The 26,861-nt window shown below is 39.9% G+C and overlaps 1 protein-coding gene across 1 annotated transcript in view; it reads right to left on the bottom strand.

Annotated features, from left to right (window-relative positions):
• LOC124997828 overlaps positions 1–26,861 on the bottom strand; it is a 47,820-nt gene that overhangs the window by 17,654 nt on the left and 3,305 nt on the right. The window contains exons 4-30 of the mRNA XM_047571837.1: positions 24,836–25,159; positions 24,000–24,128; positions 23,851–23,915; positions 20,994–21,138; positions 20,166–20,201; positions 19,211–19,525; positions 17,961–18,254; positions 17,539–17,832; positions 17,117–17,410; positions 16,679–16,972; positions 15,910–16,233; positions 15,074–15,202; positions 14,925–14,989; positions 11,499–11,646; positions 10,668–10,703; positions 9,713–10,027; positions 7,975–8,289; positions 6,725–7,018; positions 6,303–6,596; positions 5,863–6,156; positions 5,092–5,415; positions 4,271–4,399; positions 3,875–4,181; positions 2,856–2,865; positions 1,886–2,030; positions 1,041–1,076; positions 170–484 (exon numbers count right to left, since the gene is read on the bottom strand). Coding sequence (XP_047427793.1) covers positions 170–484; positions 1,041–1,076; positions 1,886–2,030; positions 2,856–2,865; positions 3,875–4,181; positions 4,271–4,399; positions 5,092–5,415; positions 5,863–6,156; positions 6,303–6,596; positions 6,725–7,018; positions 7,975–8,289; positions 9,713–10,027; positions 10,668–10,703; positions 11,499–11,646; positions 14,925–14,989; positions 15,074–15,202; positions 15,910–16,233; positions 16,679–16,972; positions 17,117–17,410; positions 17,539–17,832; positions 17,961–18,254; positions 19,211–19,525; positions 20,166–20,201; positions 20,994–21,138; positions 23,851–23,915; positions 24,000–24,128; positions 24,836–25,159 — 5,670 coding nt within the window. The remainder of the gene's footprint in view (positions 1–169; positions 485–1,040; positions 1,077–1,885; positions 2,031–2,855; positions 2,866–3,874; positions 4,182–4,270; positions 4,400–5,091; positions 5,416–5,862; positions 6,157–6,302; positions 6,597–6,724; positions 7,019–7,974; positions 8,290–9,712; positions 10,028–10,667; positions 10,704–11,498; positions 11,647–14,924; positions 14,990–15,073; positions 15,203–15,909; positions 16,234–16,678; positions 16,973–17,116; positions 17,411–17,538; positions 17,833–17,960; positions 18,255–19,210; positions 19,526–20,165; positions 20,202–20,993; positions 21,139–23,850; positions 23,916–23,999; positions 24,129–24,835; positions 25,160–26,861) is intronic.

Here is a 26,861-nt window from a genome sequence, read left to right as displayed (position 1 = left end):
TACGACAGAAATGTTCTTGTCGCCCAACCCAATAAACTTCTCTTCTTCTCTTTAAGAGCGCCTACTCAGGGCAACATCCTGCAATTAAAAGAATGTTAGACACACAGTGCCTGAATAGGGTCCCTATCAAGATGTGTCAACAAAATGCTGAAAAGAAAAAGTGTCTTACCATCACAGATGACACCAACATCCTCACCATGTCTGCAGTTGTGTGATCCAAACCCTCTATGCCCACACTGATTAATGGAAGTCTCTGATCCTGAACAGGCCACATCATCGAGCCAGATATTTCCAGTTCCTTGGCCAAAGGAGGCCGATTGCGTGGCGCTCTGTGCTGGCCCACAGCCCAACTGTCTACAAACAACATTAGCATCCTGTATGTCCCAGTTGTCATCACACACTGTTCCCCAGGAGCCATCGTGGTAGATTTCAACTCTTCCAGAGCATCGAGTCGAGCCAGATCCAGCCAATCTGATCTGGGCGGCTGAAACACAGAGGAGATACAATATTTCTATATTTTACATATAATATTTTAGTATTTTACTCAGAGCACAACCTGACATATCTGACATATAAACATATTATCGTATTTTGTTTGTCTACTCTTTTTCCGTTTTCTCCACTGGAGTGACACTGTGCCAAAGAAAGAAAGAAAGGAACCACACTCTACCACAGTCTTTACCTAACCCTCAGTGACCAATGGTGTTGTAGCCCCTCCATCTATCTATGAATATAGTCCAATCAGTCATCAATCCATGTTCCATCCAGCACTGGTGGCCTAAACGTTTGAGTTGATTTCAACGTGTTTTTTTGCTGTTTTTTTTTATTTTTTATAAGTGATGTAGTCAAACATGACATAGTCTTATGCTTAGGCCCCACTACTGCAACCTTTATATATTTATATATATATATAAATTTTGTAACTTGAGAACACATACTATAATTATGATTTTCACACAAGTTTGTATTAGTAGACACATTTTCCGTGAAGATTCTCGTGAATACTAGCAACCGCATGTAGCACACAAGAATTTACTGACCTGCAGCTGATAAAGTTGAGGTGAAGAGAACGACAACTAGAGGAGAGAGAGAGAGAGAGAGAGAGAGAGAGAGAGAGAGAGAGAAAAAAGATTATATGAGATACAGATACTATCTCCTTCAACACATTTTCCAGGTTCCCTTAATACATTAATTACACAGAGACCAATACAATGTTTGGGAGATGAATTTTTATACTTATACACTCAAATATCATTTGACCTGTTTACTGAATTGCTATAGCCTTGAAGACCAAAGTCCAGTTTTCTCTCATTGTACTGTGATAGTTGGATCTGGTCATTATCTTAACACTCTCCTGATTCATGCAACAAAATTACATCATAAACTGCAGATTGTATCATGAAGTATTTCTCATGAGTTTTTGCACATTTTTGGCACGAAAACTAATTCTGCTTTGGTGATGAACACACAGTACAACAACATTACCTACCAAAAAGCCTCTCACACTGACAATTACCAGAATCTGACGATTGTAAAGACATAAATCTATAGATTTATCCATAGATTCTAAAAGCCATTTAGGGAGGGATCTCATTTTCGTGGCTAAGTCTCTCTTGTAAAAAAAAATCACTGATGTCAATGGGCCAAACCTGCTTAAACAAAGTTTTGACTCACTAACATTGACTGTACTGTGTTTTACTGCAGAATAAACATCAGTGTACACCTAAACTTTGATGTAAGTTAATGGCAAGGGACATGATAGAATATATTGCACTATCCAAAATAAACTAAGTGATACACTAAATTCAAGGAAATTTAAATTCTGTATTTGCTTGGACACTAGAATTCAAATTCATTTGCATAAATTCACGCATGCACTACTCACCAAAAAACAGCTTAGGTAGGAATTTGGACATCCTGGACGTAGCAGGTTTTGCAGAGCATCCAGGTTCAGGGTGGTTGACACAAGGAGGCGACACAGCAACAACACTTCCTGATTTTCTGTTTCTGGTCTCACTGTGACAGCACCTCTCTCACATGTACTTCACACAAGACTTAAAAGGCGAATGAAGAGGAATTTGTTTGTGTCGAAGTTTTCTACCCTTCCTCTGTGCACTTGATGCTTTTTTTTTTAACTTCTTCTTTCTCTGCAATGTACAGAAGCCCTAACCAGACATGGACTCACATATTTTATTTTTTGTTTGTTTGTTTGTTTTCCCGTGATAACAAGCTCATTTCCCCAAGTTTTCCTCTATTTATCTCATGATCTCGGGAAACAAGCTCTGTTTTCTCAAAAAGCTTTTAATTAATAGACAACTACACACATAACTATTAAAGCCTATGTTAATTGATGACAAAGACTGAGAAAGATACTGTTAACTAGTGTTTACATGCGCACGTATATTTATGAGTGAGTATGAGAAGGACATACCTTTGTGAATGTTTTTTATAGTTTATTTTAATCATCCTCAACCTACCTTGAGAGTGGAAGCCAAACATTTCATTCGAAACAATAAGTCTACTTAATTACATGCAACCATTTACAGTACACAGGGCCACAGCTGTGCTCAGTGTAGGAAACACACTGTGTCTACACTCTAGACACTGGTGGGGGTTGATTGGAAGACGAAAAAGGTTGCAGATCTGGATGGGATGAAGAGTGGACAGATGAGTTTAACCCCAGCTCTGGAGGTGAAGACTGGAGGTGAACGACAACGATTTCCAGCTAAAATGACAGCAGACAGCTGATTGGCTGATTGAAATAGTGGTAAGATGTGACATCAAGTCAACTTTACTGTCAATTCTGACATGTGCAACACAATACAGGTTTAAAATTACCTTCCGCAAAGGCCTACGGTGCAGCAGCTAAACAAAACATGTGAACAAATATGCAAACATTAAGAATAAATAAAATATAAAAATACATCCTGCATATACAAAGTAGACTAAAGAGAAACATCTTGATGGATAGTATAACGTTGAGATATGGACACAAGAAGAACAGGGAAAACAGAGAAAATAAAAGATTAATTACATCGACATGAGATTTCTGCTGGTGGACAGCCTGTACAGTAAATTTATAGAATATTAGGCGGTGTAATCCTCACCTATGCATAATGCCTGGCTGCATTGTGTTATCATATTCTGTCTATAGCCTAAGTTCCTGGTTGCTAGCCTGCAGGTTAGCATGCATAGCTTGACGTTACTTTCCCAAGTCAAGACATAACGGCAACAATCGCAAACACGGTTTGGCTGTACTATCATTACAACACTGAATTCAAACGAGTCAACTACTTTAACTGAACCTTTATTAAAGTACATAGTCCATGGATGTCCTATATCCACATACAAGAAATAATTCGTACAATATAAACAGATAAAAGCGCAAATAAAGTATAAAGATATACCTGAAGAGGTGCAAAAACTGCCATAGCATCAAGCTGAAGTTAAATATCATCACAAGCAAAAACAGAAATCCAGAGTCCAACAATACTGGATGGGGTGAGTATACAGTAAATAACATCTGGCTAATTACAGATAGTTTCTCCAATATGGTTTTAAATGCACACACTCTGATGTCTTCCAATGTGTTCATAAAACAAGATACTAAAGATCTATAATAATGAAATGATGAAAAAAAACAGTACTGTAAAGAATGAAAAACTGTTCACTATCATCTGCAGAGAAAGGAAACTCAATGTGACTGGAGCAAGTTCCAACTAAGAACTGACCACATGCCAACAACATTACATTCAACACTTTGCATTTGGTTAACTGCCATCATCTACCCCTTGACAAGCTCATGAACATGCAGTGAATACTTTGGTTGTCTCTTATAGGTGGAAACCAGTAACGTCATTGGCGAGTAGAAAGCTAAAAATTTTGATAAATGTCTTCCTGCTCTCCATAAATATCCAAATTGTCATCACAGGGCGGTTGCTCAAAATTCATATAGATGCTATCTTCAGCTGCCTCTTCCTCCATTTCATCATCTACAGCAGAATAAATGTCCACAGGACACGTGCGAACATAATAATTCCCCCCTTCATCGTCGCTATCTTCACTCTTACCATGATCATAATCATCATCACACACGTTTCCTTGCTCATATCTCATAACAGTGTCCATCTCTTCATAGTCGTCCTCAACGATATTGGCGGTGCCATTGTTGTGGTGACTCACTGCAATGAAAGCATCAGAAAGTCATGTACCAATGTGAAAAGAAGTTTATCATTTCATGTAATGGACCATCATCCTGATTGGCACTTACTTTCGGTTTGGTCAAGGTTTTCGAGCTTCGGGGCTTGACGTCTTCTCTTGTTGAACAGACAGGCCATCAGGAGCAGCAGGAGCAGCAACGGAGGTACAGTGAGTGAGGAGACCAGCTTCATCACTTGCACTAAGAAACAAATTGTCTGATTGTCAAAAGTTCAGGATGTCAAGGTTCTATATCTGTCTTTTATTTTGTGCTCATGTTCTGGGGTTTCCTGTTTTATTTTGTCAACTTTCTGGATTTCTTGTCTGTGTTCCTTGTCCGTCCCTTGATTATTTGGTTTCTCCTGCTGTGATTGCCCTCATGAGTTTCACCTGTGTCTTGTCATCCATGAGCCCTTGTGCATTTACAGCCCTGCCTTCCCTTTATTCCTTGTCACGTCGTTTATGTTGCCCACGTATCTTGTTTCCACGCCATGTTCCCTTGTCTCCTCCCTGATTCTTTTCATTTTTGTATTTCCTGCCTTGCGCAGCACTTTTTCTTAATTATTAAATACTTTTTGCTGGAACCTACTGCATCATCTTTAGCCTTCACCTCAACATCTCTACCCTACTTGAAACAGAAAAGCCAAACTGCATTTGATTTAGTATTTCATCAAAACAGTAAGGTAGTTTTGTCTAGCATGTACTCTGTGATCTCTACTATGGGTCAGATGCAGATATTACTCAATGTGGATTGATTAAGATGTTGGGTAGAGATACATTATGTATTATAAAAGCATGTGTAGAATTGAATGTGTACAGATGACAAGTTATTACTGCCATCCAAATAGTCTCAAAGATATAGTTTAATCTTAGTCTTAAATTAAGTCTTCTTACTTTTAATGGTGATGTTCACCGTCGCTGACATGTCTGAAGTGAATTTCCTGGAGGACAGTGTGACTTCGTAAACACAGCTGTAGTCACCCTGGTGCTCATACTCAGCTTCAGGGAAACTAAAGGAGGCTGAGTTGTTGATCGCTGGCTGGGTCCTGGTGATGTTGGAGCCAGAGAGGATGAGAGAGAAAACCCCTCCAGGATAGTGGGAGGAAATGGAGCAGGTTAAGACAAAGCTGTGAGCCCTGGTGACCTCTGCACTCTCAAGACCCTGGACCGGCTCTTGGTTAGCAGACGTCAGGTAGATGCTGGGCGGCTGCAGTGGCACTGGTAAAAAAAAGAAAAACTGGATTAAGATGGATCAGTTGAGTTGACAGAGTCACTCTGTGGAGAAATAAAATCTCGACCTGAAACTCTTGTCTGTTACTGACACTGGTACGATCCCTCATCATGAAAGTTGACATTGGGGCTACTGAAGGTAGCAGAGTATGTACTAGATGTTTGGATTTTTCTTAATGAGCCCGAGATAAGCAGAGTGCATGTTCCTCCTAAATGCTGAGTTAAGACTGAACAAGTATTATGGTCCTGATCCCACATAACCTCACGACCAGGATTTCCGTGATTTCAGGCTTTGGGAGAATGACTGAAAGAACAACACAACATAAAGTCATAGATAAACTTGCCTTTCGGTTTAAGTGTGTTAGCATCTTCTCTTTCACAGTTCCATAGAAGTTAAAGAGAAGTCAAGATTAGAATCTCCATATTTCTCCTTACCAATAACCGAGAGTGTGACAGAGTCACTCTGTGGGGAGCTGAAGTCTCGACCTGAAACTCTGGTCTGATATTGACACTGGTACAATCCCTCATTATTAAAGTTGACATTAGGGATACTGAAGGTAGCAGAGTTGGCACTAGATGTCTTAGTTTTTCTGAATGAGCCTGTGGTCTTCTGCAGGATGAATGTTCCTCCTAAATGCTGAGTTGAGATTGAACAAGTGATGCTGATGTCCTGACCCCAGGTAACGTTACCAACAGGATTCATGGAGATGATGGGCTTTGGGAGGACCACTGAATAAAATAACACAACGAAAAGTCATAGATGAATTTGCCTTTTTGCTACAGTGTATTTTTGCATGTTAGCTTCTTCCAGTTGTTTCACAATCCCACAGAAGTTAAAGAGAAGTCAAAATTAGAAACTGCATATTTCTCCTTACCAGTAACCGAGAGTGTGACAGAGTCACTCTGTGGGGAGTTGAAATCTCGATCTGAAACTCTGGTCTGATATTGACACTGGTATGATCCCTCATTATTAAAGTTGACATTAGGGATACTGAAGGTAGCAGAGTTGGCACTAGATGTCTTGGTCGTTCTGAATGATCCTGTGGTCTTCTGCAGGATGAATGTTCCTCCTAGATGCTGAGTTGATACTGAACAAGTGATGCTTATGTCCTGACCCCAGGTAACGTTACCAACAGGATTCATGGAGATGATGGGTTTTGGGAGGACCACTGAATAAAACAACACAAGTTCAGTGTAGAATCCCTTGAGTAGAGGTATAAATCATCATTTAAATTTCAGATGATGCAACAACTATTAAACACAATTAAAAAGAAAGGCAATTGTATTTCTTACGTACATGTAACTGAGAGTGTGACAGAGTCACTCTGTGGGGAGTTGAAGTCTCCATCTGAAACTCTTTTCTGATATTGACACCTGTACGATCCCTCATTATTAAAGTTGACATTAGGGATACTGAAGGTAGCAGAGTTGGCACTAGATGTCTTGGTCGTTCTGAATGATCCTGTGGTCTTCTGCAGGATGAATGTTCCTCCTAGATGCTGAGTTGATACTGAACAAGTGATGCTTATGTCCTGACCCCAGGTAACTTTACCAACAGGATTCATGGAGATGGTGGGCTTTGGGAGAATGACTGAAAAATAAGGTTTCATTAAGTTTTTCATTTGAAATAGTTCTCATGCCATCATTTTACTTAGCAAAAAACTTTTTTACAAGTTAGATAGTTGCACAGAGTCAGTGGATGGGGACTGGAAGGCCTTAGGTAAAGGCCGTGGTAAATTTTAATTTGGATTTAATTTAATATGTTTAAACCTGGGAAATAAATGGTTCATGTGAAACTTCAAAATCCTTGACTTAATACAATAAGAAGACAGACACACCCACCAAGTGGTAGAAGTTTAGTGTGGGACCTCCCTGCGTCGCCATCTTGGCAGAGTTATAGTGCTCTCCGTCTGTACTTGGAAGTTGGAATTTCTGATTTCCGAGTTTTCAATTGGAATGCACCCCGATGTCTGAATTTTTAGTCAGAAAGTCGTAGGATTTTTTCTACGTCTGAGTTGAATATTTTTTTTTTTAATTTTGCGTCATGTGTTTTTGTAGACTTCATCACTGATGAACATTAGCTGATTGAAGTTATCTGTTCAGTTTACAGTTTGTGTGACGTCATTCCTAGCTCTGACTTCCGACCTCCAAGGTAAATGAACACAGCATTAGACTCTGGCAAGGAGCACCACTCTGCATTACAATTTATTTTCGTACCATCATATTTATTTTCACTGTGAAGTTGGACTTTGTAATATGTGTCTCTATGGGGGCCAACTCTCCTTTGGAGTCAGACGTGGCTGTCACATTCTGCCATGACATGCTGATCTGAGCTCAATGGCGTAACAGCCAAAAGTCAAAATATACCTCCAGTCAATGTTGGTACAATTTGATCAAGAATCAGAGAGATGCAGTGCTGTGTCTGATGGCCTAGCTTCTCCAATCAGCCATACTAAACCCAACTGCTTTGGGCACAAAGTAATTTTGTCTGAGTAGGGTCTCTATTAAGATGTGTCAACAAAATGCTGAAAAGAAAAAGTGTCTTACCATCACAGATGACACCAGCATCCTCACTATGTCCGCAGTTATGTGAGCCAAACCCTCCATGCCCACACTGAGTTATGGAAGTCTCTGATCCTGAACAGGCCACATCATCGAGCCAGATATTTCCGGTTCCTTGACCAAAGGAGGCCGATTGCGTGGCGCTCTGTGCTGGCCCACAGCCCAACTGTCTACAAACAACATTAGCATCCTGTATGTCCCAGCTGTCATCACACACTGTTCCCCAGGAGCCACCGTGGTAGATTTCAACTCTTCCAGAGCATCGAGTCGAGCTAGATCCAGCCAATCTGATCTGAGCAGCTGAAACACAGAAGATACAATATTTTTATATTTTACAAATGATATTTTAACATATTACTCAGAACACAAAATGACATATCCGACATATAAACGTCTTATAATATTTTGTTTGTCTACTCTTTTGGTGTTTTCTCCACTGGAGTGACACCATGCCAAAGAAAGATAGATAGAAACCACACTCTACCACAGTTTTTACGTAACTCTTAGTGACCAATGGTGAAATGCAGTCTGAATAGATCCTGGCAATACAACAGACAACATGTATAATGATGTTTTTCATCATACATAACATATTTTAATTAACATTATCGTTAGGGTGTCTAATTATGTAACGACAATTCTGCAAAATCTAATTTGCCAGGAACACCTGGATAATAGGTCATCTTGTCCATGGAGACAAAAACAAGAACATGCATGATTTCATTGAGAGCGTAGCGGATCATTTTGTTGCCTTATAGTGGGCACAATGAAAGAATTGGTTGTGGAGGATCCATATGCAACACACACAGTGCAGAGAGGCAGGCGGATCAACTCAAGAGTAAAATTTAATGGCAACCTAGGAAACAAAATGCCTAGGAAACAAAATGCCTTTCCTGCAAGGTGTTGCAGGAAAGGCAGGGTATTTAAAACCATCACCCAAAAACTGGTACAATCCAAAATCCAAGAATACAACAAACTGAGCAGAAACACACACATAGGGGTGAATTCAGAGCACAGAGATAAGAGCACAGATGAAAAGTCGACAACAGGGGCAAAGCACCACAGACAACTTGACACAGAACAAAGGAAAAGGTAGTGTTACATGCAGACAAAGACAAATGGCCCGAGACAAGAGAGAATCACAGAGATGGGAACAGAGACAGGAGGTAAAACTTAAATCCAACAAAAAACTGACTACAAAATAAAGCAGGAAATGAGTAAGATCACAGGAAACAACCAGAACGCAGAAACATGACAAACATCTATTTAGCACGGTTTTCATTTACCTATGGAATGGGTTGCCATAGCCATTATAGCCAACATGGTCCTCTGTAAGAGCAGAAGATGCCTCTAGGGATTCGAAAAGTGACAGAATTTCCTAGAATTTCCTAGAGACTGACTAAGGTTTTTCTTGTTTCCTTGTATTTTCCCTGATCTGGAATGTGATCACTGTCAAAGCTAATGTAGCAAGGAGAAGGTAGCTCATACCTTGGCTGAAGAAGACCCCACATTTGAAAAGATGTTGAAAATTTGTTTCTCTATGACAGAAATGTTCTTGTCGTCCAACCTAATAAACTCTGCAACCTTCTCTTTAGGCTTGTCAAATTAAGAGCGCCTACTCAGGGCAACATCCTGCAATTAAAAGAATGTTAGGCACACAGTGCCTTAGTAGGGTCACTATCAAGATGAGTCAACAAAATGCTGAAAAGAAAAAGTGTCTTACCAGCACAGATGACACCAGCATCCTCACTATGTCCGCAGTTATGTGAGCCAAATCCTCTATGCCCACACTGAGTTATGGAAGTCTCTGTTCCTGAACAGGCCACATCATCGAGCCAGATATTTCCGGTTCCTTGACCAAAGGAGGCCGATTGCGTGGCGCTCTGTGCTGGCCCACAGCCCAACTGTCTACAAACAACATTAGCATCCTGTATGTCCCAGTCGTCATCACACACTGTTCCCCAGGAGCCATCGTGGTAGATTTCAACTCTTCCAGAGCATCGAGTCGAGCCAGATCCAGCCAATCTGATCTGGGCAGCTGAAACACAGAGGAGATACAATATTTCTATTATTTACATATAATATTTTAATGTTTTACTCAGAACACAACCTGATACGTCCGACATATAAACATATTCACACACTTCTACCGTTTTCTCCACTGGAGTGACTCCATGCCAAAGAAAGCTAGGAACCACACTCTACCACAGTCTTTACCTAACCCTCAGTGACCAATGGTGTTGTAGCCAGTCCAAGTATATTTTTTGTGACAGGAAATAGGGAGGCAGAGAGGGGGGAATAACACACAGTAAATGCCGCTCAGTGCGGGAGTGAAACTGGGGCCACCTGCAGCACATCGATCAGGACATCCCTAGATGCCACAACTGCAACCTTATTGTTTTCTTTTAATAAATATGATATATCTATCAAATTTGATTACATCTGACACAAACGTCATCTTGAACTTGACGAAAAACTAATTATTATGTGGCGTGTAAGTGCGAAAAGTCGTGGTGACCTTCCAAAATGTATTTTTGGGCGTAACTTGAGAACCCATAAGATAATTATGATATTCACACAAGTTTGTATGAGTAGACTACCCATTTTCACTTCCTCTTTCCATGAAGATGCTTGTAAATATTAGAGCAACCACATGTAGCACACGAGAATTCACTGACCTGCAGCGGATAAAGTTGAGGTGAAGAGAAAGCCAACTAGAGAGAAAATAAAAAAAGATTATATGAGATACAGATACTATCTCTTGCAACTTAATTTTCCAGGTTCCCTTAATACATTAATTACACAGAGACCATTACAATGTTTAGGAGATTAATTTTTATACTTTATACTCAAATATCATTTGACCTGTTTACTGAATTGCTATAGTCTTGAAGACCAAAGTCCAGTATTCTCTCATTGTACTGTGATAGTTGGATCTGGTCATTATCTTAACACTCTCCTGATCCATGCAACAAAATTACATTATAAACTGCAGATTGTATCATGAAGTATTTCTCATAAGTTTTTGCACATTTTTGGCACGAAAAATAATTCTGCTTTGGTGATGAACACACAGTACAACAACATTACCTACCAAAAAGCCTCTCACACTGACAATTACCAGAATCTGACGATTGTAAAGACTTGAATCTATAGATTTAAAAGCCATTTAGGGAGGGATCTCATTTTCGTGGCCAAGTCACTCTTGAAAAATATAAAAAAATAAATCACGATGATGTCAATAGGACAAACCTGCTTAAACAAAATTTTGACTCATTAACACGACTGTACTGTGTTTTACTGCAGATAAGAATAAACATCAGTGTACACCTAAGCTTTGATGTGAGAGGGACATAATAGAATCTATTGCACTATCCACTATAAACTATGTGATAAAATGTGAAATGAAAAGCTTTGCAACAATAAAGACAATTTAAGGAAATTTAAATTTTGTATTTGCCTGGACACTAGATTCCAAATTCATTTGCATAAATTAACACACTACTCACCAAAAAACAGCTTAGGTAGGAATTTGGACATCCTGGACAAAGCAGGTTTTGCAGAGCATCCAGGTTCAGGGTGGTTGACACAAGGAGGCAACACAGCAGCACCACCTCCTGATTTTCCGTTTCTGCTCTTGCTGTGACAGCACCTCTCTCAAATGTACTTCACACAAGACTTAAAAGGCGAAGGAAGAGGAATTTGTTCATCTAGAACTTTTCTACCCTTCCTCTGTGCACTTGATGCTTTTTTTTTTAACTTCTTCTTTTTCTGAAATGTACAGAAGCCCTAACCGGACATGAACTCACAAATTTGTGTTCGTTTTCCTGTAATAACAAGCTCATTTCCTCAGGTTTCCCTCTATTTATCTCATGATCTCGGGAAACAAGCGGTTTTCTCGAAAAGCTTCAATTAATAGACAACTACACACTGTCAGGCCGAGACTCAAAGCAGGACTCAGGACTCAGAATGCAGAGATGACAAAATGGCTTTATTTAGATTCATTAGAGCTCCCTCACAGAGGGACAAACAAATGGCCACAAAAAACCTAGATGCTAATCCGACCAGTGAAAACAAAAAACTCTCCAGAAGGAGGAAAACTCAAAACAAAGTAACAAATCAAAAAATAACACAAAACACTCCAAATGGAGGAAAACCTCAGGACTGAGGATCTAACTAAGAAAAGACTAAACAAACAAAAACTCTCTCTTCGAGAGGATTCACAGGCTTACTTGAAACTTCTTTGGTTGAAGACATGAAGCAAGGCACGAGAACAGGTTGAAGACGATAACACTCTGGCACGAGACAAGGGGAACACAGACTACTTAAACACATGGAGGGAAATAGGGGACAGGTGGACACAATCAGGAATCAGGGAAGACAATCAGACTGGTGACACATGAGGAAGGGCAAGTGACCTGAAACAAGAGGAGAGTTACTTTTCAAAATAAAACAGGAAATGACAGGACAAAATAACCCCAAGACAAGACACCCTCACCACGGTGTGACACACACATAACTATTAAAGCCTATGTTAGTTGAGGACAAAGACTGAGAAAGATACTGTTAACTAGTGTTTACATGCACACGTATAATCAGTGTATAATTGTATTTTTTTGATTTTCATATTATTCAAGTGGCCATTTAACACCATGAGGACCTGGTGTCTTTTATCAGATTATTACAGTTATCAATTCACTTCACATAACTTTAGGTCACCAGGGGGTCATTTAACAGCACACAGATTATTATTCTGCACATGTAAATGGAGTCAGTGAAAACACTTCTTTACACCCACTGTCATGTTACTGTTTTGATGATTTAGAAATGATCCAAATCCACTCAACACATCATGGCTCTATTTATGAGCCAAACATAATTTCATTTTCAAAATAGCATTTCATTCTAAAAAACAACAGGTCAATTTAATTACATCCACTATTTACAGTACACAGGGCCACAGCTGCTCAATATAGGATTACACCCACCTGTTCCCCATTTCCCCCATGTGTTCCTCCTTGTTTTGTGCCAGATTGTACGTCTTTGTCCTCGTGCGTTCACCCCATCCTTGCCACAGTCGTTTCGCTGCCTTAACCAAAGTTGTTTCTTTTTGGATTTTGTTCTGGTTCCCCCTCGTGAGTGATTTTCACTTGTACCTTAGCGTTTTCCTTATTTTGAGATTTTCTCAGTATTTTGTGTTTTCCTCCTTCCACGGACAGAATACTATTTCGGTACCTTTTGTAGCCACATTCCTTCTTGAAGAGTTTCTGAGGCCATTTTTCCGGAGCCCGCTTTGCTTTCTCCTTCTAGGAGTTTTTTTTTTTTCCTGTGTTATTATTAATAAAGACTGTTATTGAAGATCCCTAACCCTTGCATCTGCGTCCTGAGTTCTAGCCTGGTGCTGACAGTAACCTTTGGTATTTCCTTACACAAATGATCCTGACCAAAGTTCAGACACACAAACTCTGTCAAGTTTGTGAAATTTGTTTTATGCATTGAAGAACAATACTGAAGACATCAGACCTGTGAAATAACTGGTTACTGTGACATTTCAGAATCCTTGAATTAATACAGTAAGAAGACAGACGCACCCACCGAGGTAGAGGTAGAAGCTCAGTGTGGGACCTCCAGTCGTCACCATCTTTGCAGAGTTAGACTCCAACAAGTAGCACCACTGCGTGAATTTATTTTTGTACCATCATATTTATTTTCACTTTCAAGTTGGACTATGTAATGTGGGTCTCTATGGGACCAACTCTCCTTTGGAGCCAGACGTGACTGTCACATTCTGCCATGACATGCTGATCTGAGCTCAATGGCGCAACAGCCAAAAGTCAAAATGTACCTCCAGTCAATGTTGGTACAATTTGATCAAGAATCAGAGAGATGCAGTGGCTTGTACATTGACCATACTAAACCAAAATATTTTGGGCACAAAGTGATTTTATGAGGTTTTGCTAAAATAAAATAAAGTCCTCGAAAGGATAGCTGTGTGGAGATTTTAGACTCTTGTGATAGGATGGCTAATTTTGTTATTTTATTTTTTTCTTAGTAGTCTTCACACAAAGCAAACCAACATAAAAGCACATTGTGGGCCATCCCACATTGGTTTACATGTGAGTGGGTTTTATGAAGTTAAGGTGACATGGTGACGTCCTGCAATTAAAAGAACGGTGGACACACAGTGCCTGAGTAGGGTCCCTATCAAGATGAGTCAACATAATGCTGAAAAGAAGAGGTGATACCTTTGGGTTGATTTCAATGTGGCTACAAATGATTGTTTTTATTTTCTTTTTCCAAATTGCTTTGACTGAGATACAGTCTGAATGGATTCTGGCAGTGCTTGCACTGATGTACTTTCATTATATGTACATTTTTTTGTCAGGGTGTTTGATTATGTAACTAGAAAGACAATTCTGTAAAATCCAACTTGCCAGGAACACCTGGATGGTAGGTCGTCTTGTCCACGGAGAAGAAAATAAGAACATGCATGATTTGATTGAGAGGGTAAATGACTATTTTGTTGCCTTGAAGTGGGCAAATTGAAAGAACTGGTTGTGGAGGACCCAAATGCAACACACACACTCCAGAGAGGCAGGTGGATCAACTCAAGAGTAAAATTTAATGGCAATCTAGGAAACAAAATGCAAGGCGGTGCAGTGAAGGCATTCATTAATACACAGGATAAGGATAATGGTATGAAAACTTTGAGCAAATATACTGGTACATACTGGTATGAAGCAAAGGGAGTTAGAAATAAAAGCCTGCCTCCAATAATGGCCGGGTCTTCTGGGAGGCTAAGCAAATAAAGACCCCACTATTAGAGGAAATATGGTAATCATTTCCCCCTTCATCATCAGCTTCCTTGTCATCGTTGTCACCTTCACTCTTCATCATAGTCATCATCACACATGTTTTTTTTGCTCATATCTCACATGGGTGTATATCTCTTCATAGTCCTCCTCGAGGTTATTGACGGAGCCAAAGTTCCAGCAAGTCACTGCAATGAGAGCAAGAATGTTATCAGTGTGAAAAGAAGTTCATCATTTGATGTAATGTCCCGTCTGCCCTGATTAGCACTAACTTTCGGTGTGGTCAAGGTTTTCTAGCTTCAGGGCTTGACGTCTTCTCTTGTGGAACAGACAGGCCGCCATCAGGAGCAGCAGGAGCAGCAACGGTGCAGTGAGTGAGGAGACCAGCTTAATCACCTGCACTAAGAGAAAAATTGACTGATTGTCAAAAGTTCAGAATGTCAAGGTTCTGTGTCTGTCTTTTATTTTGTGCTCATGTTTTGGGGTTTCCTGTTTTATTTTGTCAAGTTACTGGATTTCCTATCTGTGTTCCTCGTCCGTCCCTTGATTATTTGGTTTCTCCTGCTGTGATTGCCCTCATGAGTTTCACCTGTGTCTTTTCATCCATGCATCCTCTTGTGCATTTATCTCCCTGCCATCCCTTTGTTCCTTGTCACGTCATTTATGTTACCCACGTACCTTGTTTCCAAGCCATGTTCCCTTGTGTCCATGCCATGATTCTTTCATTTTTGTATTTTCCTGCCTAGTGCAGCACTTTTTCTTAATTATTAAATACTTTTTGCTGGAACTTCCCACCTCATCTTTAGTTCTGCACCTGGGTCCTCACCTCAACATCTCTACCCTACTTGACACAGAAAAGTCAAACTGCATTTGATTTAGTATTTCATCAAAGCAGTAAGTTAGTTTTGTTTAGCATGTACTCTGTGATCTCTACTATGGGTCATGCAGATATTAATTAATATGGATTGCTTAAGAGGTTGGGTAGAGATACATTATGTATTATAAAAGCATGTGTAGAATTGAATGTGTACAAATGACAAGTTATTAGTGCCGTCCAAATAGTCTCAAAGATATTGTTTAATCTTAGTCTTAAATTTGGTCTTCTTACTTTTAATGTTGATGTTCACCGTCGCTGACATGTCTGAAGTGAATTTCCTGGAGGACAGTGTGACTTCATAAACACAGCTGTAGTCACCCTGGTGCTCATACTCAGCTTCAGGGAAACTAAAGGAGGCTGAGTTGTTGATCACTGGCTGGGTCCTGGTGATGTTGGAGCCAGAGAGGATAAGAGAGAAAACCCCTCCAGGATAGTGGGAGGAAATGGAGCAGGTTAAGGTAAAGCTGTGACCCCTGGTGACCTCTGCACTCTCAGGACCCTGGACAGGCTCTTGGTTAGCAGACGTCAGGTAGATGCTGGGCGGTTGCAGTGGCACTGGGAAGAAAGAGAAACTGGATTAAGATGGATCAGTTTAGTTGACAGAGTCACTCTGTGGAGAAATAAAATCTCGACCTGAAACTCTTGTCTGATACTGACACTGGTACCATCCCTCATCATGAAAGTTGACATTGAGGCTACTGAAGGTAGCAGAGTATGTACTAGATGTTTGGATTTTTCTTGATGAGCCCGAGATAAGCAGAGTGCATGTTCCTCCTAAATGCTGAGTTAAGACTGAACAAGTATTATGGTCCTGATCCCACATAACCTCACGACCAGGATTTCCGTGATTTCAGGCTTTGGGAGAATGACTGAAAGAACAACACAACATAAAGTCATAGATAAACTTGCCTTTTGGTTTAAGTGTGTTAGCATCTTCTCTTTCACAGTTCCATAGAAGTTAAAGAGAAGTCAAGATTAGAATCTCCATATTTCTCCTTACCAATAACTGAGAGTGTGACAGAGTCACTCTGTGGGGAGCTGAAGTCTCGACCTGAAACTCTGGTCTGATATTGACACTGGTACAATCCCTCATTATTAAAGTTGACATTAGGGATACTGAAGGTAGCAGAGTTGGCACTAGATGTCTTAGTTTTTCTGAATGAGCCTGTGGTCTTCTGCAGGATGAATGTTCCTCCTAAATGCTGAGTTGAGATTGAGCAAGTGATGCTGATGTCCTGACCCCAGGTAACTTTACCAACAGGATTAATGGAGATAGTGGGCTTTGGGAGGACCACTGAATGAAACAACACAACAAAAAGTCAGATAAATTTGCCTTTTCGCTTCAGTGTATTTTTGCATGTTAGCTTCTTCCAGTTGTTTCACAGTCCCACAGAAGTTAAAGAGAAGTCAGGATTAGAAACTGCATATTTCTCCTTACCAGTAACTAAGAGTGTGACAGAGTCACTCTGTGGGGAGCTGAAATCTCGATCTGAAACTCTGGTCTGGTATTGACACTGGTATGATCCCTCATTATTAAAGTTGACATTAGGGATACTGAAGGTAGCAGAGCTGGCACTAGATGTCCTGGTTTGTCTGTATGAGCCTGTGGTTTTCTGCAGGATGAATGTTCCTCCTAGATGCTGAGTTGAGATTGAACAAGTGATGCTGATGTCCTGACCCCAGGTAACTTTACCAACAGGATTCATGGAGATGGTGGGCTTTGGGAGAATGTCTGAATAAAACAACACAAGTTCAGTGTAGAATCCTTTGAGTAGAGGTATAAATTGTCATTTAAATTTGAGATGATGCAACAACTATTTAACTTAATTAAAAAGAAAGGCAATTGTATTTCTTACGTACATGTAACTGAGAGTGTGACAGAGTCACTCTGTGGGGAGTTGAAGTCTCGATCTGAAACTCTGGTCTGATATTGACACTGGTACGATCCCTCATTATTAAAGTTGACATTAGAGATACTGAAGGTAGCAGAGTTGGTACTAGATGTCTTGGTCATTCTGAATGATCCTGTGGTTTTCTGCAGGATGAATGTTCCTCCTAGATGCTGAGTTGAGACTGAACAAGTGATGCTTATGTCCTGACCCCAGGTAACTTTACCAACAGGATTCATGGAGATGATGGGTTTTGGGAGGACCACTGAATAAAACAACACAAGTTCAGTGTAGAATCCCTTGAGTAGAGGTATAAATCATCATTTAAATTTCAGATGATGCAACAACTATTAAACACAATTAAAAAGAAAGGCAATTGTATTTCTTACGTACATGTAACTGAGAGTGTGACAGAGTCACTCTGTGGGGAGTTGAAGTCTCGATCTGAAACTCTTTTCTGATATTGACACCTGTACGATCCCTCATTATTAAAGTTGACATTAGGGATACTGAAGGTAGCAGAGTTGGCACTAGATGTCTTGGTCGTTCTGAATGATCCTGTGGTCTTCTGCAGGATGAATGTTCCTCCTAGATGCTGAGTTGATACTGAACAAGTGATGCTTATGTCCTGACCCCAGGTAACTTTACCAACAGGATTCATGGAGATGGTGGGCTTTGTGAGAATGACTGAAAAATAAGGTTTCATTAAGTTTTTCCTTTGAAATAGTTCTCATGCCATCATTTTAATTAGCAAAAAACTTTTTTACAAGTTAGATAGTTGCACAGAGTCAGTGGATGGGGACTGGAAGGCCTTAGGTAAAGGCCGTGGTAAATTTTAAATTGGATTTAATTTAATATGTTTAAACCTGGGAAATAAATGGTTCATGTGAAACTTCAAAATCCTTGACTTAATACAGTAAGAAGACAGACACACCCACCAAGGGGTAGAAGTTCAGTGTGGGACCTCCCTGCGTCGCCAACTTGGCAGAGTTAAAGTGCTCTCCGTCTGTACTTGGAAGTTGGAATTTCTGATTTCCGAGTTTTCAATTGGAATGCACCCCGATGTCTGAATTTTTAGTCAGAAAGTCGTAGGATTTTTTCTACGTCTGAGTTGAATATTTTTTTTTTTAATTTTGCGTCATGTGTTTTTGTAGACTTCATCACTGATGAACATTAGCTGATTGAAGTTATCTGTTCAGTTTACAGTTTGTGTGACGTCATTCCTAGCTCTGACTTCCGACCTCCAAGGTAAATGAACACAGCATTAGACTCTGGCAAGTAGCACCACTCTGCATTACAATTTATTTTCATACCATCATATTTATTTTTACTGTCAAGTTGGACTTTGTAATATGGGTCTCTATGGAGGCCAACTCTCCTTTGGAGCCAGACGTGGCTGTCACATTCTGCCATGACATGCTGATCTGAGCTCAATGGCGTAACAACCAAAAGTCAAAATATACCTCCAGTCAATGTTGGTACAATTTGATCAAGAATCAGAGAGATGCAGTGCTGTGTCTGATGGCCTAGCTTCTACAATCAGCCATACTAAAAACAACTGCTTTGGGCACAAAGTAATTTTGCCTGAGTAGGGTCTCTATTAAGATGTGTCAACAAAATGCTGAAAAGAAAAAGTGTCTTACCATCACAGATGACACCAGCATCCTCACCATGTCCACAGTTATGTGAGCCAAACCCTCCATGCCCACACTGAGTTATGGAAGTCTCTGATCCTGAACAGGCCACATCATCGAGCCAGATATTTCCGGTTCCTTGACCAAAGGAGGCCGATTGCGTGGCGCTCTGTGCTGGCCCACAGCCCAACTGTCTACAAACAACATTAGCATCCTGTATGTCCCAGTCGTCATCACACACTGTTCCCCAGGAGCCATCGTGGTAGATTTCAACTCTTCCAGAGCATCGAGTCGAGCCAGATCCAGCCAATCTGATCTGGGCAGCTGAAACACAGAGGAGATACAATATTTCTATTATTTACATATAATATTTTAATGTTTTACTCAGAACACAACCTGATACGTCCGACATATAAACATATTCACACACTTCTACCGTTTTCTCCACTGGAGTGACTCCATGCCAAAGAAAGATAGGAACCACACTCTACCACAGTCTTTATCTAACCCTCAGTGACCAGTGGTGTTGTACCCAGTCCAAGTATAATTTTTGTGACAGGAAATGGGGAGGCAGAGAGGGGGGAATGACACACAGTAAATGCCGCTCAGTGCCGGAGTGAAACTGGGGCCACCTGCAGCACATCGATCAGGACATCCCTAGATGCCACAACTGCAACCTTATTGTTTTTTTTTAATAAATGTGATATATCTATCAAATTTGATTACATCTGACACAAACATCATCTTGAACTTGACGAATAACTAATTGTTATGTGGCGTGTAAGTGCGAAAAGTCGTGGTGACTTTCCAAAATGTATTTTTGGGCGTAACTTGAGAACCCATAAGATAATTATGATATTCACACAAGTTTGTATGAGTAGACTACCCATTTTCACTTCCTCTTTCCATGAAGATGCTTGTAAATATTAGAGCAACCACATGTAGCACACGAAAATTCACTGACCTGCAGCGGATAAAGTTGAGGTGAAGAGAAAGACAACTAGAGAGAAAATAAAAAAAGATTATATGAGATACAGATACTATGTCCTTCAACACATTTTCCAGGTTCCCTTAATACATTAATTACACAGAGACCAATACAATGTTTGGGAGATTAATTTTTATACTTTATACTCAAATATCATTTGACCTGTTTACTGAATTGCTATAGTCTTGAAGACCAAAGTCCAGTTTTCTCTCATTGTACTGTGATAGTTGGATCTGGTCATTATCTTAACACTCTCCTGATTGATGCAACAAAATGACATTATAAACTGCAGATTGTATCATGAAGTATTTCTCATAAGTTTTTGCACAAAAACTAATTCTGCTTTGGTGATGAACACACAGTACAACAACATTACCTGCCAAAAAGCCTCTCACACTGACAATTACCAGAATCTGACGATTGTAAAGACTTGAATCTATAGATTTAAAAGCCATTTAGGGAGGGATCTCATTTTCGTGGCCAAGTCACTCTTGAAAAATATAAAAAAATAAATCACGATGATGTCAATAGGACAAACCTGCTTAAACAAAATTTTGACTCATTAACACGACTGTACTGTGTTTTACTGCAGATAAGAATAAACATCAGTGTACACCTAAGCTTCGATGTAAGTTAATGTCAAGTGACATAATAGAATCTATTGCACTATCCACTATAAACTATGTGATAAAATGTGAAATGAAAAGCTTTGCAACAATAAAGACAATTTAAGGAAATTTAAATTTTGTATTTGCCTGGACACTAGATTCCAAATTCATTTGCATAAATTAACACACTACTCACCAAAAAACAGCTTAGGTAGGAATTTGGACATCCTGGACGAAGCAGGTTTTGCAGAGCATCCAGGTTCAGGGTGGTTGACACAAGGAGGCAACACAGCAGCACCACCTCCTGATTTTCCGTTTCTGCACTTGCTGTGACAGCAACTCTCTCACATGTACTTCACACAAGACTTAAAAGGCGAAGGAAGAGGAATTTGTTCATGTAGAACTTTTCTACCCTTCCTCTGCGCACTTGATGCTTTTTTTTTTTAACTTCTTCTTTTTCTGAAATGTACAGAAGCCCTAACCGGACATGAACTCACAAATTTTTGTTTGTTTGTTTGTTTTCCCGTAATAACAAGCTCATTTCCTCAGGTTTTCCTCTATTTATCTCATGATCTCGGGAAACAAGCTCTGTTTTCTCGAAAAGCTTTCAATTAATAGACAACTACACACATAACTATTAAAGCCTATGTTAGTTGAGGACAAAGACTGAGAAAGATACTGTTAACTAGTGTTTACATGCACACGTATAATCAGTGTATAATTGTATTTTTTTGATTTTCATATTATTCAAGTGGCCATTTAACACCATGAGGACCTGGTGTCTTTTATCAGATTATTACAGTTATCAATTCACTTCACATAACTTTAGGTCACCAGGGGTCATTTAACAGCACACAGATTATTATTCTGCACATGTAAATGGAGTCAGTGAAAACACTTCTTTACACCCACTGTCATGTTACTGTTTTGATGATTTAGAAATGATCCAAATCCACTCAACACATCATGGCTCTATTTATGAGCCAAACATAATTTCATTTTCAAAATAGCATTTCATTCTAAAAAACAACAGGTCAATTTATTTTACATCCACTATTTACAGTACACAGGGCCACAGCTGCTCAATATAGGATTACACCCACCTGTTCCCCATTTCCTCCATGTGTTCCTCCTTGTTTTGTGCCAGATTGTACGTCTTTGTCCTCGTGCGTTCACCCCATTCTTGCCACAGTTGTTTCGCTGCCTTAACCAAAGTTGTTTCTTTTTGGATTTTGTTCTTGTTCCCCCTCGTGAGTGATTTTCACTTGTACCTTAGCGTTTTCCTTATTTTGAGATTTTCTCAGTATTTTGTGTTTTCCTCCTTCCACGGAGCGAATATTATTTCGGTGCCTTTTGTAGCCACATTCCTTCTTGAAGAGTTTTTGAGGCCATTTTTCCTGAGCCCGCTTTGCTTTCTCCTTCTAGGAGTTTTTTTTCCCCTGTGTTATTATTAATAAAGACTGTTATTGAAGATCCCTAACCCTTGCATCTGTGTCCTGAGTTCTAGCCTGGTGCTGACAGTAACCTTTGGTATTTCCTTACACAAATGATCCCGATAAAAGTTCAGACACACCAACTCTGTCAAGTTTGTTTAATTTAATTTGTTTTATGCATTGAAGAACAATACTGAAGACATCAGACCTGTGAAATAACTGGTTACTGTGACATTTCAGAATCCTTGACTTAATACAGTAAGAAGACAGACGCACCCACCGAGGTAGAGGTAGAAGCTCAGTGTGGGACCTCCAGTCGTCACCATCTTGGCAGAGTTAGACTCCAACAAGTAGCACCACTGAGTGAATTTATTTTTGTACCATCATATTTATTTTCACTGTCAAGTTGGACTATGTAATGTGGGTCTCTATGGGGCCAAATCTCCTTTGGAGCCAGACGTGGCTGTCACATTCTGCCATGACATGCTGGTCTGAGCTCAATGGCGCAACACCCAAAAGTCAAAATGTACCTCCAGTCAATGTTGGTACAATTTGATCAAGAATCAGAGCGATGCAGTGGCTTTTACATTGACCATACTAAACCAAAATATTTTGGGCACAAAGTGATTTTATGAGGTTTTGCTAAAATAAAATAAAATCCTCGAAAGGATAGCTGTGTGGAGATTTTAGACTCTTGTGATAGGATGGATAATTTTGTTATTTTATTTTTTTCTTAGTAGTCTTCACACAAAGCAAACCAACATAAAAGCACATTGTGGGCCATCCCATATTGGTTTACATGTGAGTGGGTTTTATGAAGTTAAGGTGACATGGTGACGTCCTGCAATTAAAAGAACGGTGGACACACAGTGCCTGAGTAGGGTCCCTATCAAGATGAGTCAACATAATGCTGAAAAGAAAAAGTGATACCTTTGGGTTGATTTCAATGTGGCTACAAATGATTGTTTTTATTTTCTTTTTCCAAATTGCTTTGACTGAGATACAGTCTGAATGGATTCTGGCAGTGCTTGCACTGATGTACTTTCATTATATGTACATTTTTTTGTCAGGGTGTTTGATTATGTAACTAGAAAGACAATTCTGTAAAATCCAACTTGCCAGGAACACCTGGATGGTAGGTCGTCTTGTCCACGGAGAAGAAAATAAGAACATGCATGATTTGTTTGAGAGGGTAAATGACTATTTTGTTGCCTTGAAGTGGGCAAATTGAAAGAACTGGTTGTGGAGGACCCAAATGCAACACACACACTCCAGAGAGGCAGGTGGATCAACTCAAGAGTAAAATTTAATGGCAATCTAGGAAACAAAATGCAAGGCGGTGCAGTGAAGGCATTCATTAATACACAGGATAAGGATAATGGTATGAAAACTTTGAGCAAATATACCGGTACATACTGGTATGAAGCAAACGGAGTTAGAAATAAAAGCCTGCCTCCAATAATGGCCGGGTCTTCTGGGAGGCTAAGCAAATAAAGACCCCACTATTAGAGGAAATATGGTAATCATTTCCCCCTTCATCATCAGCTTCCTTGTCATCGTTGTCACCTTCACTCTTCATCATAGTCATCATCACACATGTTTTTTTTGCTCATATCTCACATGGGTGTTTATCTCTTCATAGTCCTCCTCGAGGTTATTGACTGAGCCAAAGTTCCAGCAAGTCACTGCAATGAGAGCAAGAATGTTATCAGTGTGAAAAGAAGTTTATCATTTGATGTAATGTCCCGTCTGCCCTGCTTAGCACTAACTTTCGGTGTGGTCAAGGTTTTCTAGCTTCGGGGCTTGACGTCTTCTCTTGTGGAACAGACAGGCCGCCATCAGGAGCAGCAGGAGCAGCAACGGTGCAGTGAGTGAGGAGACCAGCTTAATCACCTGCACTAAGAGAAAAATTGTCTGATTGTCAAAAGTTCAGAATGTCAAGGTTCTGTGTCTGTCTTTTATTTTGTGCTCATGTTTTGGGGTTTCCTGTTTTATTTTGTCAAGTTACTGGATTTCCTATCTGTGTTCCTCGTCCGTCCCCTGATTATTTGGTTTCTCCTGCTGTGATTGCCCTCATGAGTTTCACCTGTGTCTTTTCATCCATGCATCCTCTTGTGCATTTATCTCCCTGCCATCCCTTTATTCCTTGTCACGTCATTTATGTTACTCACTTACCTTGTTTCCACGCCATGTTCCCTTGTGTCCATGCCATGATTCTTTCATTTTTGTATTTTCCTGCCTAGTGCAGCACTTTTTCTTAATTATTAAATACTTTTTGCTGGAACTTCCCGCCTCATCTTTAGTTCTGCACCTGGGTCCTCACCTCAACATCTCTACCCTACTTGACACAGAAAAGTCAAACTGCATTTGATTTAGTATTTCATCAAAGCAGTAAGTTAGTTTTGTTTAGCATGTACTCTGTGATCTCTACTATGGGTCATGCAGATATTAATTAATATGGATTGCTTAAGAGGTTGGGTAGAGATACATTATGTATTATAAAAGCATGTGTAGAACTGAATGTGTAAAAATGACAAGTTATTAGTGCCGTCCAAATAGTCTCAAAGATATTGTTTAATCTTAGTCTTAAATTTGGTCTTCTTACTTTTAATGTTGATGTTCACCGTCGCTGACATGTCTGAAGTGAATTTCCTGGAGGACAGTGTGACTTCATAAACACAGCTGTAGTCACCCTGGTGCTCATACTCAGCTTCAGGGAAACTAAAGGAGGCTGAGTTGTTGATCGCTGGCTGGGTCCTGGTGATGTTGGAGCCAGAGAGGATGAGAGAGAAAACCCCTCCAGGATAGTGGGAGGAAATGGAGCAGGTTAAGGTAAAGCTGTGACCCCTGGTGACCTCTGCACTCTCAGGACCCTGGACAGGCTCTTGGTTAGCAGACGTCAAGTAGATGCTGGGCGGTTGCAGTGGCACTGGGAAGAAAGAAAAACTGGATTAAGATGGATCAGTTTAGTTGACAGAGTCACTCTGTGGAGAAATAAAATCTCGACCTGAAACTCTTGTCTGATACTGACAATGGTACGATCCTTCATTATGAAAGTTAACATTGGGGCTACTGAAGGGAGCAGAGTATGTACTAGATGTTTGGATTTTTCTTGATGAGCCCGAGATAAGCAGAGTGCATGTTCCTCCTAAATGCTGAGTTAAGACTGAACAAGTAATATGGTCCTGACCCCACATAACCTCACGACCAGGATTCGTGGTGATTTCAGGCTTTGGGAGAATGACTGAAAGAACAACACAACATAAATTCATAGATAAACTTGCCTTTTGGTTTAAGTGTGTAAGCATCTTCCAGTTGTTTAACAGTTCCATAGAAGTTAAAGAGAAGTCAAGATTAGAAACTCCATATTTCTCCTTACCAGTAACTGAGAGTGTGACTGAGTCACTCTGTGGGGAGCTGAAGTCTCGACCTGAAACTCTGGTCTGATATTGACACTGGTACAATCCCTCATCATTAAAGTTGACATTAGGGATACTGAAGGTAGCAGAGTTGGTACTAGATGTCTTAGTTTTTCTGAATGAGCCTGTGGTTTTCTGCAGGATGAATGTTCCTCCTAAATGTTGAGTTGAGACTGAACAAGTGATGCTGATGTCCTGACCCCAGGTAACTTTACCAACAGGATTCATGGAGATGGTGGGTTTTGGGAGGACCACTGAATAAAACAACACAAGTTCAGTGTAGAATTCCTTGAGTAGAGGTATAAATCATCATTTAAATTTCAGATGATGCAACAACTATTTAACACAATTAAAAAGAAAGGCAATTGTATTTCTTACGTACATGTAACTAAGAGTGTGACAGAGTCACTCAGTGGGGAGCTGAAGTCTCGATCTGAAACTCTTTTCTGATATTGACACTGGTACGATCCCTCATTATTAAAGTTGACATTAGAGATACTGATGGTAGCAGAGTTGGTACTAGATGTCCTGGTCTGTCTGTATGAGCCTGTGGTCTTCTGCAGGATGAATGTTCCTCCTTGATGCTGAGTTGAGATTGAACAAGTGATGCTTATGTCCTGACCCCAGGTAACTTTACCAACAGGATTCATGGAGATGGTGGGTTTTGGGAGAATGACTGAAAAATAAGGTTTCATTAAGTTTTTCATTTTAAATAGTTCTCATGCCATTATTTTACTTAGCAAAACCATTTTTTACAAGTTACAGAGAGGTGGACAGAGTCAGTAGACGGGGACAGGAAGACCCTAGGCCATGGTAAATGTCTTACAGATTTGTAAACTTGCAGAACTTTTGGTGAATAATCCAGTCAAAATTTAAGACACACCAACTCTGTCAAGTTTATTTAATTAAATTTGTTTTATGCGTTGGAGAACAATACTGAATACATCAGACCTGGGAAATAACTGGTTGCTGTGACAATTCAAAATCCTTGACTTAATACAGTAAGAAGACAGACGCACCCACCAAGTGGTAGAAGTTCAGTGTGGGATCTTCCTGCGTCGCCATCTTGGCAGAGTTATAGTGCTCTCCATTTGTACTTAGAAGTCGGAATTTCTGAGTTCAACGTGTTCAATTGGAATGAACCCCGATGTCTGAATTTTTAGTCAGAAAGTCATAGAATTTTTTCTACGACCAAGTTGAATTTTTATTTTT

This window comes from Mugil cephalus, chromosome 20 (assembly GCF_022458985.1).
Source record: "Mugil cephalus isolate CIBA_MC_2020 chromosome 20, CIBA_Mcephalus_1.1, whole genome shotgun sequence".
Lineage (NCBI taxonomy): Eukaryota > Metazoa > Chordata > Actinopteri > Mugiliformes > Mugilidae > Mugil > Mugil cephalus.
This window is presented reverse-complemented; position numbering and strand designations above follow the sequence as displayed.